Genomic DNA, 12,511 nt, shown 5'->3' on the forward strand with positions numbered 1-12,511 from the left:
TCCCAAGGACAAGGAAGGAATCATCACTTTGACAGTGACAGCCAAATGGTCTTTCTGTCACTAGTGTTACCTCACTGAAAAGTAAGAGTGATATTTGTGAAGACAATATCCAAAAAGACATACTACTGTGCTATGGAGTACTGTGGCTGTTAGAAACATGGTTCTTTCTAATAAAGCCTCCATTTAGTTGCCATCACTAAATAGATGTTTTCATCCTTTTATTACAGATACTAACAAGTTACAAAGAAAACCTGTCAGTACAGAAACCTTAAATTAAACAATCAAAGTTACACAGTTACACTTGACATTCAAGCTTTTTTTTTTTTTTAAACAAAAAAAACATACATGAAAGAGAAACGAGGTTCTTTATGCACAGAATAGCACTCTTGAGGATAAGCCCTTTTATTTTAGTTTACTAACCGCAGCATGTAGAAAAGTGGAATACTTACATTAATCATGAAGCCTTATTATACATGCCCAAATGAGACCTACCTTGCCTTTAGATGGCTCCATAGGTAATGAGTTATTTTAACACTAATAATTTTAAAAGTAGACATTTTAACTCCCATATCTAGAGTATATTTGTTTAAGCTCACCTTCAGGTCTGCTATCATACACAGCCTACAATAAACAAGAAAAAAGCACTATAAATATTACAGCATAAAATTTAGGTCATTGTACCTAAAGCAAGTAATCAAAAAACATTTCAGATTTTAAAATTATCGCATCCCTAATGAGGAATACAGGAGACCTTTTCTATTATAAACTCATCGATCTTACAAAGCTTGTGTCTCTGCATTACAGATTAGTATACTGCTAATTTTGCAATAAAAAATTAAACCAAGGTGTCAATTTTTTGTTCACTAAAAACTTTTTTTTTTCTTTATAGTAATGAGTAAGAATACAGGCAAAGTATTTATCCACTTGTAATCTATTTTGGAAGTAATTGTAACATTAACTTAGAAGGATGGTAAGTGGAAAAATGTTTCAAAGTCTTTTTGTCATGAAACTACTAATATTAATTTTCACAAATACACACAATGGATTTTATTTGTCAACATATTTTTACCAGCAATATGTTGAAGAAATCTTCAGCCAGAGTTGTAAGGGTTTTATTATTTTCATTTCCTCTAAGGATCAAAATTCCTTTTACCTTTTCAAACCAATTAACCATGTAAAGAGAAAATAAAAGCAAAGGTATTTTAATTGCATGAAATACAAGTTTGTATTATACTTACACAAAATCAAACGAACTATACAAAGTTTAAAATAACAACAACAACAGTTACCATCCTGAGCACACTTTAGAGTGACTGAAATTTCACACTCAGGTTGTTTCAGTCCTGAAATCCGTTAGTAAGTCATTTCTGTGGCTTTCTAACACAAAAACTGGAGATCTACTTTTGCAACTGCTGTCACAAGACAAAACAGCCAACAATGGATGGTGGCTGACTGAAAAAGTGTTTGCAGGTGTGAGTAGAAGCAGGAAGTTACTGACACTTTTCTGGAAAAAGCAGTTCAGTAGGCAATTGAATAAGAGTCACTTTCTGACATTGCCATTAACTTTCTTCAGTGAACTCTCTGATTAAAGCATTAAGGAAGTGGGGGTTTTCTTTTTTTCAGTATATTTAATATACTGAGTTACAAATGCCTAAGTTATTTAACGTACACATTTAAATAACAGAAAATAATTAGAATAGGACTATAATCTGTTGAAAGAACAGGGACAATATTATTGTTGTATTCACCAAAAAAATACTAAATTGCATGAGAAAATTACAATTCCTGACTCAAAAACATTATCACAAGTAATTATGTATTGCATAATTTGCCAAACTTCCACTTTAATAGAGCAGTATCACTTTACAAGGACCTGGTTGTCTAAAAACATTTTTATATTAGTAATGTTTGTTGTGAAATTGTAAGAAATTCTCAATTCAGAAGGTAATCAAAGCCTAAATCGAATACTAAGCTGTTCAATACTGAAGCATTACTTATGTATTTTGTATTGTACATTGTATTAAAATATTACTTAATATTTTTTCAGAAGTTCCTGTATGGTTTATGGTTATACTTATCTTTCCAATAAGACCATATTTTATCATTGCTGGGAGCCCATCTTCGCCGGCTATGCTGATTTTTTCCCCACATTTCCAAAGAGAATTTAGTAAAGTTGAAATAGTTTTGAATTCTTGTTTGTCAAGCTCCTGAAATTGAAATTATTATGATGATTTTAGCTTTAGTTACTAGTTTAGTAACTAGATGTTACATTTAGTTAATCATTGCGTTCTCAAAAACCACCCTAATCACAATTCAAATAGAGATTTTGTTCTTAGACTTTATTTCAGTTTTTCAAATCATCTACTGGTATAAAACAAGTCAAATGCAATATTTTTCAGGCTATTACAATGGCAGCATATATCATTCTCATGTACCACTGACACTACCTGACACAGAAGCTTGTCTAGTTTGTTGACAAACTGTTTGCTGCATTTGTGAGAAACATTTTCATACTCTTCTGTTTCCAGATATTGTTCTAGCAATTCAAAATCTTTTCTTCTTGTAGCTTCATCGATTAACTTTTCAAACTGTCAAGAGTAAAAGAAAATAGAGCACTATTAATGTATGCTCAGGACTGATCTTGATTTAATAAGGTTTAATATATGTTTTTCATGTAGTCTGCTAGATTCTCAGCAAACACACTGAATCACAAAATCATTAAGTGTAAAAATTGAAGTACAAAACACCATATCTAACATACTAATCGTGCAAATAGTTACTTTTGCAACTTTTCCTTAACTGTGTGTTTTTTTTTCTTTCCTCATATTACAAACAAGTGCTTACATAAGTGCTTATTGTGTTTATGTCCTTTTCTTAGTACATTCAGAAAGTTGCATTTCCTAGTTACCCGTTAGTGACTTCAAACGGTATTAGTATATTGACTACATGTTTCCTCAACTATTTTGCCTCTCTACTCTTTCTAATGCAATTATAAGCAGATTTCAACATTTCGATCTTAATTATCATCCCGACTGGTTAAGCCATTCATATCCAATGCATATGAATTATTTTCATCAGTAAAAACTTCCAGTTACTCTTGCTTTCCAACCAGCTTCTTAGCACTAACGTATGTCAACAGAAAATTTCTTCCTAACACACTCTGCCATACTGCAAATTTTACTTTTAGTTAAATACCAAAAGAGGTGCTTAAAGTTAGTAATTAAAACAATGAATAGTCATATTTTGATCTATAGGCACATACCTGAGTCTCATTCCTGGCTGCCATTTTGGCAGTTCATCTACTCAGCTGCATAAGAAGGGAACAATCGTCACTTAACACGATTCACTGACACAGACTTCCAGTAAGTTTTGCAAACATGGTTTCAGTAATTAACGAGTCAGGAATATATTAAATATGAAATTAACTTGGGAGCTAAGGTAAGCATTCCTTTCATGGGTAAACAATTGCTTAAAATTGAAAAAGAGGAGAACCAACGATCCGCTCTAGCAAGGAGGGCAAGGCAGAGGTTCTGCAGCACTGTTCCTGACCTTGGAAAGTGCAGCAGGATGGCAGATTGTACCATCACCACTAGGTCATTCAGATAGGAAAGCCAACGGCAGAACTCCTGAAGGGCCTTGTCATAAACGGGTAGATGAAATTATTTAAGAAAAATGTGGTAATGCATATGTGGAGAAAGCCTTCTTAATGATATCAAGTCATGGACTCTGAGATGCCTATTGCTACCCAAACAAAACAAAAATATCTTGAATTAAGTTTTCTAAGTGTTATTGTAAAAATTTAAAGCGCACAAAAAGTACTTCTTTTAGATAGAGTTAATATATAAAACAATATTTTGATGCTTTGTATGTTGATGTGTATCTAGTGATCTACCATGTGCAGTTTTGGTCTCCCCATCCCATAAGTTATACAGAACTAGACAAAGGGAAATACCAATTAAAACCAGGGGACGACTTCTGTATAAGAAGTAACTGAAAGTACACGTCATTTTCACTCTCCTAAGTAATGCAGAAACAATATATACAGGGTGATTTTTTTCCACACTTGTTTCCAGTACACGAATGCACCTTCCTACAGGGCAGCCTTTGCTATCACCTCACAGTTCTCTTGTCTCTTGTTTAGTCAGAGAAGCCAAAGCATCGAACACAATTCCCCTCACAGGTGCCTCCTCCTCGACGGGGGCGCGGCACCTCGGCCCTCGGAACACCCGGAGTCACCGGCATTTCCCCCCCAGCGCCCCGTTACTGAGGGGAAGGCTCCCCGCACTGTCCCCGCACTGTCCCCGCACTGCCCCCGGCCGCGCCGCGCCCCTCCTGGGAGTAGCCGGCAGCGAGGCTGCCGCAGGCCGGCCAGCATGGCGGCCCTCACCTCACCGCCACAGGGGGAAAAGCCCGCCATTTCCCGCCGGCCAATCACTCCCAGCCCCACTGTCCGCGAGCCAATCCCTGCCTTCGAGCGAGCCCCCTGAAAGCCAATTGCTGTCGGAGGCGTCCAGCGGGAGGCGGGCTCTTCTGGCCGTGACAGACCTGCGGGTAATGCCCGGGGCGGCTTCAGCTCCGGGCCCGGTTCCAGAGGGTGCCGGCGGCTCGGTGTCGGGGCTCTGTGAAGAGCCGCAGAACCCTCCTCACATTCGGCCTTCACCGGGCTGGGGCGAACCATGGAAGCTGTCAGGCTCTCCGCAGGAACAGCTGCAAGGGCTCACGCAAACTTTGGGGAATGTTTTGCGAGTCCCACATGCCAGGAGCCCTGTTGAAAATGTAGAAAGTTAAAATACATTATGACTTCACTGAGTTCAATGACCCTCCTGGGGATAATTCCTTTCAAATGGATTATATGGGTCATTGATATGCCAACCATGCTTAAAATATTCAGAGAAAATAGAAGGAAAACCATCTTTGGAGTAGGGGAGTGCTGTGCGCAGGAGCCCCTGCTGCCCTGTGGTACCAGCAACACCTACCTTGAGCGGAGGTCTTGAAAACGCTGTTCTAGGCACCAAAACCAGGGCTTGGCACAGCTCCAGGGGCGTGCAGAACGGAGAAGGGTCAGAAGCATTTGTGCCCAAGTTTTAATATCAAATGTCAGCTGAAATAGCTGCGGATCTGAGGTCATAGGGAGAAGGCCAAATCGGGAGAGAAGTCAATACTAAGTCAGTACTAACATTAGACTCCCAGTGACAAATGACTACACGCTCGGGCTTGCTGTACTGGATTTATCAGACAGTTTCAGAAAGTGCATGCAACTGAGTGTACCGAGCACTGACGATACACTGCTTTAAGTACTGTACTTACAGTTGACTATTTGTATATTACTACTACTAGAAGCTGGAATTTATTTATTTTGTAAGATAAATTCAAATACATTTGAGACTAAAACATAAAAATAACACTAACTGTAAGATGAACCTCGTGGTATGGCGCTCAAAGTAAAAACAAAGCCAAAGTGTTAAAAAATCAGCTCAACAAAATAGTATTGATATTTATATTGTGGGATATTCAGATATCTTAAATACTTGTGAACTGTGGCATTGTGCAAACATACATGCAAAACACAGACTAAAATAAATTCACACTCTTCAAGTGATATGTTGAAATCAAAGAGTGCTATCTCTATCCTTTACTGCTCTCTGGTTAGTCTACACTGTGGATACCGTATTTATTTGCAGGTGATGCTTAATACTCTATTATAGCTGGGAATGTGAAAACAATGAAGGTGGTACTGCTAGTTCAGATTCACCTCAGCAGCATAGGAAAAAAGAAAAAAAAGTATTAAAGACCAGATAATATAATACCATGTATTTCTAAAAGCACCCTCCTTTATGTATCTCTATGCATTATTTATAACACAATCTCTATATAATAAAACATGGCACTGAAATTCTTTAACAACATAAGCATTTCCATGTATTTAATACAATTTGCAATAATGTCTTCCCCCAAGCAACTTTGGCAATGTAATGTTATTACTGCTGATTTAAAAGTAACTGGTAATATATGTCTTTATTAATTATGTCTTCTGATTAAATACCTGTGTCTTGCTTTACAACAAACCTGGCAACAATTAATTCAAACTTGAACTATATCAAGTAAATGCTTGGCACTGAGGAAGATGCTTTCATGTAGAAGACAAATCAGGTGCTGTAAAGAAGGATGCTGTTACTCTATGTACATCTATTTTCAAGAAACTAGTGAGTGAAGAGAACATCATCTGAGCTGAGAAAAAGTGTAGCACTGAAAATTGGAAGAAGAAATGGAAGAAAGAATAACACAATTGTGAGGCACAAAATCAATTAAGAGGCATCCAGTACAATTTTGGGAAATGCTATCAGAAAAAAATACCCCTCTTCTTTTCCTTGAGGCCATATTAGAAACTTATCAGAATAAGTGGCAGCGTGCCTTTTTCCAACATTAGATCTTAAGCCTGCAAGTGCCATATGCACAGATCTGAGGTTAAATGGCAGCAAATTCCATGTAAGAAGTGGCAGCACAGTCATTTTTCAAGCTATATAATCACTGTATTTTTTTTACATGGTTTTCATTTTTAGCAGTTCTTGAACCCACATTATTTTCCTAAACTATGTTGCTTTGTAAGCAACAACTCAGCTCTATGTTGTCCAAAGAGCAACTGCTAAAAAGAGCACCACTGACAGACATATAAACGGTGAAAAGCTTTTATTACAATCTCTTGTATTAAAATAGCCATAGTTCTATTACTGTTTTTATATGAATTAAGCACTGTACCATTTTACAACTTTCCACTTAAAAAAAATGACCTTTTGTGTAATGTATATACTTTATTGACATACTGTGTAATATACTTTTTTTCCGGACAAGACCATCAGGAAAAATAACCCCTTTTCATTTACATGAATTCCATGTTTGGTTTTCAAAAACAAAACATGCTTGAAAGAACCTTGAAACTGTGTACTGCTGGACATTCATTTATTGTATGACTATAATAAATACAGGCTTTTGAAAGTGCATTACAGGACAATAACTCTAGTGAAGAATTCACTTTTACAAAATCCTCATGATAGGGCAAGCGCTCAGTTTGAACACAGTGCAAGCAGTCAAGTCGTCCTGAGAACTTAAGAAAGTTCGTAAGTTTGCTTTCATTGTAGGTGCATACCACTATTTAATGGCTTAATCCTTTTTCTTTTTTTTTTTTTGTCAACTAGACTCATTTTGATGTTCACTACTGAATGTGACAGGAAAAAACGAGTGCAAATTTCATGTCATGTGGCAGGACTCAGTCCTCATGAGTGAATATTTAGCAGCTTACAAGCTCCCTACAGAAAAATGTTTTTCATATATTGAATTAATCCCAAGACCACGCTCAGTTCCATTACAAGCTAGGCTTGCTCAACTCAGCCAGTAATGACAGACAACTGAGTTAGTAACAGCTGCTGTCAGCTCTTCTCCACCAGTGCAAGACATACAGAGATTAAAAAAAACAAACTTGGAACAATACTTTAATATTCAAAATTTGCATTTGCAAATACCCTGAGAGGTTGCAGAAGGAAGACAATACAAGCCAAATTCACTTTGCTGAGACATTCAGTTCTCATTTCCCTGACACTGTGGTGTACATGACTTTAACCTTTAAACTGACAGTCTCAGCTTTACATAATCTCCCCCTGCTTGCAATAACACCAAGATTTTGACATTTGCTAGCATGAAAGATTCTCTCCCAGAAGATGACAACAGCATATTAATACCAGTAAGCCAAGTGTCACGCTGGGCTTCAGCAACATCCACTGTAAACTGCTGTTAAATAGCAGGCTCAGCAGAGAAGGAATTTAACTGTCTGCTGGGAGAGAATTCAGTTTTATTACTAATGGGAGAAATACAATAATTGGGGGGTGGAGGTGGGGGTGGAGGCACAGTAGGGGAAGGGGAATAATAAATAGTGCCTTTTATTCAGCACATGTCCTTCTGTGTGTACCTGCGTGTTCGTTTTCTTCTTAGCTGACAAACATGTAAGAACTCCACTTCTATGGACTTTTAGCAGTATTAAATAAACTTGAATGGAATTACTTAAGTAAGCAAGTTTCACCAATGTAAGGATAAGAATTTCAGGTCATGCCAATAAAGATTCCTCTGCAGTCATTGCAGGCATGTTTCACCTCACCTGACACCTGCAGACTCCAGTTGGCATCATTTGGCACGATCTGCACGAACACTGAGAATTTCATGTGGCAGGACTCACCCCGTGGTGTTCTCTGCGCGCTCAGCAGAGCTGATGCAGTTTGGCACACCACAGCAACTCTGCTAACTCTACAGGCAACATCCCAACTGACTATACAGAAAGCCTGGGCTGACTAGTACAGATGCGCTATGTCCTGTGTTGCTGTACGTCATTCAGTCATATGAAGCCCACCACAGGAGGCATCAAATAGTGCCCCTTCTCATGGAGCTCTCATTTTTTTGTGGTATATGAGGAAGACCAGAGTTCTAGTTCCTTGTACTGATTGTCTACGACACAAGAGTTGCTGCCAGATTAATGGTCACTCTAACTCAGATGCAGAACATATGCAGGTGGAATGAAAGCAGGCAGTACTCTTTCAATCCACGTAGCTGGCAATCATTGTACAGCCTCACCCTGATCTCAGAAGTGTTCTGCCTGCCTTAATGGATATGAAATACCCAATGGAGTAGTTGTGTTGATTGTTCAAATCAATTTCAATTTAAGCTTTTGACCTCTCAGTGCTCCAATACAAAATTAAAGCACCACTGGCATGCATTTTCTCTTAAAAGGAAAATGAAAGTTCTTTTATGCAAAACATTAATAAAGAAATGATGATTTTTACTGTTCCCTACCCACAGATAACCACTGGTAATTGACCACTATAGATACAAGTTAAAAACCCATCGTTATTGAAAGTAGGGACACTTACTGTAAGAACAATAATTAGAACTTGACTCTCAGGGGAAAGCCCTTGCAACCCCAACTGAATTCAAGTACTGACAAGTGCTTAGTACTGCTGAAAACAAGACATTAAAAGTACATCTTGTATTTCTGCTGCTATACTGAATACCTATGTAAGCTATATAAATCAAATGCATGATCTGTGGACATTTCACTTAGCTTAGAAATCAAAATTGCATGTAACCTGCCACTCCATTAACAGCAATTACTACCAGAATGTACCAAATTAGAGAATGAAAATGAACATGACTTGCAAATTCTATTAGCTTTTTAAAAATATGTCTCTTATCTACTAAGACAACAGCCAACGAAGCATGTTTAATCACCCTAGAAGGCTGACTAAATACCCTAAAACACGGAGAATAACCTCTAATTCAACAGTTTTGCTTTGAAATCAGTTTCAGAGCTGTACGCATTGGACTGCTGGTATGGAACAAACTATAAATATGCAATTCAAAACAAAGAACAAAATGCAAAATGCCTAAGTTCAAGTTAATTTGCATAGGGTTAGTTCTGTCCTACTGCATTCCAACAGTCATTTCTCAATGGTTTCCAATAGGATTGAGTTTTCTCAGTACTCTGAAAGAGCTCCTCAGCAGCTCATAGAACCATCAGTTACGACTGGCTCCTTTGAAAGCCAAAGACATAATGGAACCGGGCAGCTTGTTCACTTCAAATCCTGGTTTTGCTAAATAGGTCACACAACGAAGTAACAACATGAAGCTGCCAGACACAAAAGTTTTCTTGGGGATTCCACACTTCCAGAATTACTCAGTGGACATTCTAGACTGATATATGGCTGCATGCTGATTACATCTGTGATTTTAAAAATAACCTGTGATTTTGATGAATAAGCAGCAATCTAAAATAAGATGCCTGAATACACTGCATGATTTTCATAGTATAGCTCTTCTGAAAAGCAGCGTTTCTAATACTTCCAGCCAGGCAGTTTTGAAAATTTAGGCTATATATATATAAACTTTGCATGAAGTGCTGCATATGTAGGCAAAAAAACAATGGGAAATCTTTTACTTACTAGATATGCCTGTCACCAAACCTGTTGCCAATCTGAAGCCACACTAATTCCTCACAGTAAAAGTAGCAGAGTAGGAAGCATCTATTGGGTAGATGGTACATGAGTGTTGCTGTGCTTTCCCTCCTATAGAAGGGAATCTGTGAACACATGTAAATATCATTTTTACTGATAAATAAAAACATCACTTTACTTTGGAGTTCCTGCTTGGAGTTGCAAGGAGTTCCAATGCAGTCTTGGAGTTCAGCTGGTTTATAACCAGAAGTAGCTGATAAGAGCATTCAGAAAGTACTGCTGCAATGACATTGGGATGCTGGGGAACAACCAGCTGGGATTCCAGCACACTGTTCCAATGAGCTGCTTACAGATCCATGTATTAGCTTTTCTTTCACCTTTCATATTTGCTTCATTTTGAGTATAAGATCAGTAGCATTCTTACAGTGCTTTGAGATCTGCAAGTGTAATTGTAACACGAGTGCAAAATTCCTCTAGTTTCCCTTAGTAAGAACGGTTGCACAAGGGAAGAACAATTCCTGTACCACCACCTGGAGGAGAAACCTCCTGGTATGTCATGTGGAAAAGACAAGAACTTCCTCAGGAAGACCTGCCTTCATATACTCCAGTAACAATCGCAACAGGGGAGATAAGAAAAGGCACTTCTTTTTTTCCTAAACAAACAAACAAACAAAAAAAACGGGCTGATTGGACATTTTCCTGTAGGTTTTGCTCATTTTGTTAATTCTGAACCCCAAAACTAATGGAATTATTTAACATGGTTAACAGTCTTAATTAAAAATAAAGTATATAAATACAAGTACTTCCCTACAGTGTCTGCCATGCAAATTATGCATAACTGGAACAATGCCCAGACTTGGTGAGATAATACAAACAGAATTAGAAACAAAAATTGAGTAAAGCCACACTGACCACTTAAAAAAACAGTACAAAATAGTAAAACGGATCTGTTAGAAATATTCTATGAAATCTAGAATATGACTAGCAACATGAAGCGTCCTGTTTTGATCTCTGCAAAATATCCTGGCAGCATCCCTTTGAATTGCATTGGTTCACACACAAGAGATCACACAGGCTTTCAGCAGATGTAACTCTACACATTTTGGCCCTTTATACTCTCTGAGAGGTTTAGAACAGTTTGTACAGGTTGTTGGCTACCTGCCTGTCCTGAAACACTGCCACCACGTTCAGTAGGTTTCAAAGAGGGGACTGTTGCCACAGGAGCACAGAGAGGGCCACTGAAACTCGCAAAGCTGCTCCGCAGCCACTTTCTTTCATTCAGATGAAGTGGATCCAGCTCTCCTCACATTCTCTAGGCATCTTGAGGGGGTGAGTCCGGCAAGTCAGACTGTAGTTTTTGCCCCTGTTGTTATCCCAATACTCCTGCCCGTTGACTTGGTACCTTGCTGCAAACTGGACTACTGAAGACAGCTGGAGAAGGAAAGGAGGCACGGGGAGAAAGAATGTGAAAACATCAACCTGACCCTGCCCATTTTTCTCAGGGATGCTACTGTGCCAATGAGCAGCCACTTCATGGAGGCTCTTCCACTGGTTGAAGGTGTACCGCACAGACACCTGCTTCTCAAAAGCAACATTGCAAACTTGGATGGTGCCGCTGAGCCCCAGATCTGAACTGGTGACTCGTTCAAGACACACCTGCTGCTCCTGAAGTCGGGCAGAGAAATCCATGCAGTCTGCAGGCTGCTGGAAGTCAGGGACTAAGCACTGCATGGTGAACTCCACGTCCAGGCTGCTGTACCAGAGGTCTGAGTTTATGGACAGCCTGGAAAGGACATGCAAAGGGATGGATGGATCCTCCCCAGTCTGGAAGACTTTCACTTCGGTGAGCTCCAAGCCCAGAGCATCAGCAAACCTCACCCTGTTCATACGGCTCTGGCACCTGGGAACTTGGCATTGCACCGCTGCTCGCTTCCTCCTTTCAGGTGTTGTAGGCAACGATCTCGCCCGGCGGCGTATGATGGGTCGTAACGCTGGGTCGCAGGTGCTGGAAGCGCTGCTCTGAAGCTGGTTTGTCTGAGGTCCCCCCTTGGCTGAGGCACCGCTCAGCACAGACGTGCTGCTGCTGGTACGCGCTGCCAGGGGCTGCTGCTGCCCTCGTGCCGCTGCTCCCTCAGCCCGCAGCATGTTCTGGTAGAGATCGGACAGGTAGCTGGGGTTCCTCCGAGGGCCTCGCACCTCCATCCTGAGCTGATGGTGTCAGCACCGAGCGCTGCCTCCCCGGAGCACGCACCCTGTGGTAACAGTCAGGCGGCGAGGGCAGAGACCTGGAACCTGTCGCGGCGGCTGGAAGCAAACCAGGGGCTGGCGCCTCACGGGGAACACCCGGGCCCTGCGACCGCTACGCTCGGGGCTGGCGGAGCGGCTCTTCAGGCCGGCAGGAGCCCTGGGGGTCCCGCTCAGCCCGTCCCGGGGGCCCCGCAGCCCCCACCGGCGGTGCCGGGGCCCGGGGCCGGTTCCCAGTTCCCAGTTCCCGGTTCCCCGGCCCGGCCCCGCCCTCC

The 12,511-nt window shown here is 40.2% G+C and overlaps 1 protein-coding gene across 1 annotated transcript; it reads right to left on the minus strand.

Annotated features, from left to right (window-relative positions):
- Window positions 1-5,813: 5,813 nt before the first annotated feature.
- On the minus strand, window positions 5,814-12,311 carry PPP1R3D (protein phosphatase 1 regulatory subunit 3D). Its single transcript, XM_032198408.1, has one exon. It carries the CDS (start codon window positions 12,192-12,194, stop codon window positions 11,271-11,273), a length of 924 nt encoding a protein of 307 aa, XP_032054299.1. The 5' UTR covers window positions 12,195-12,311; the 3' UTR covers window positions 5,814-11,270.
- Between the last annotated feature and the right edge of the window lie 200 nt (window positions 12,312-12,511).

This window comes from Aythya fuligula, chromosome 16 (genome assembly GCF_009819795.1).
Source record: "Aythya fuligula isolate bAytFul2 chromosome 16, bAytFul2.pri, whole genome shotgun sequence".
In the NCBI taxonomy this organism is placed as follows: Eukaryota; Metazoa; Chordata; class Aves; order Anseriformes; family Anatidae; genus Aythya; species Aythya fuligula.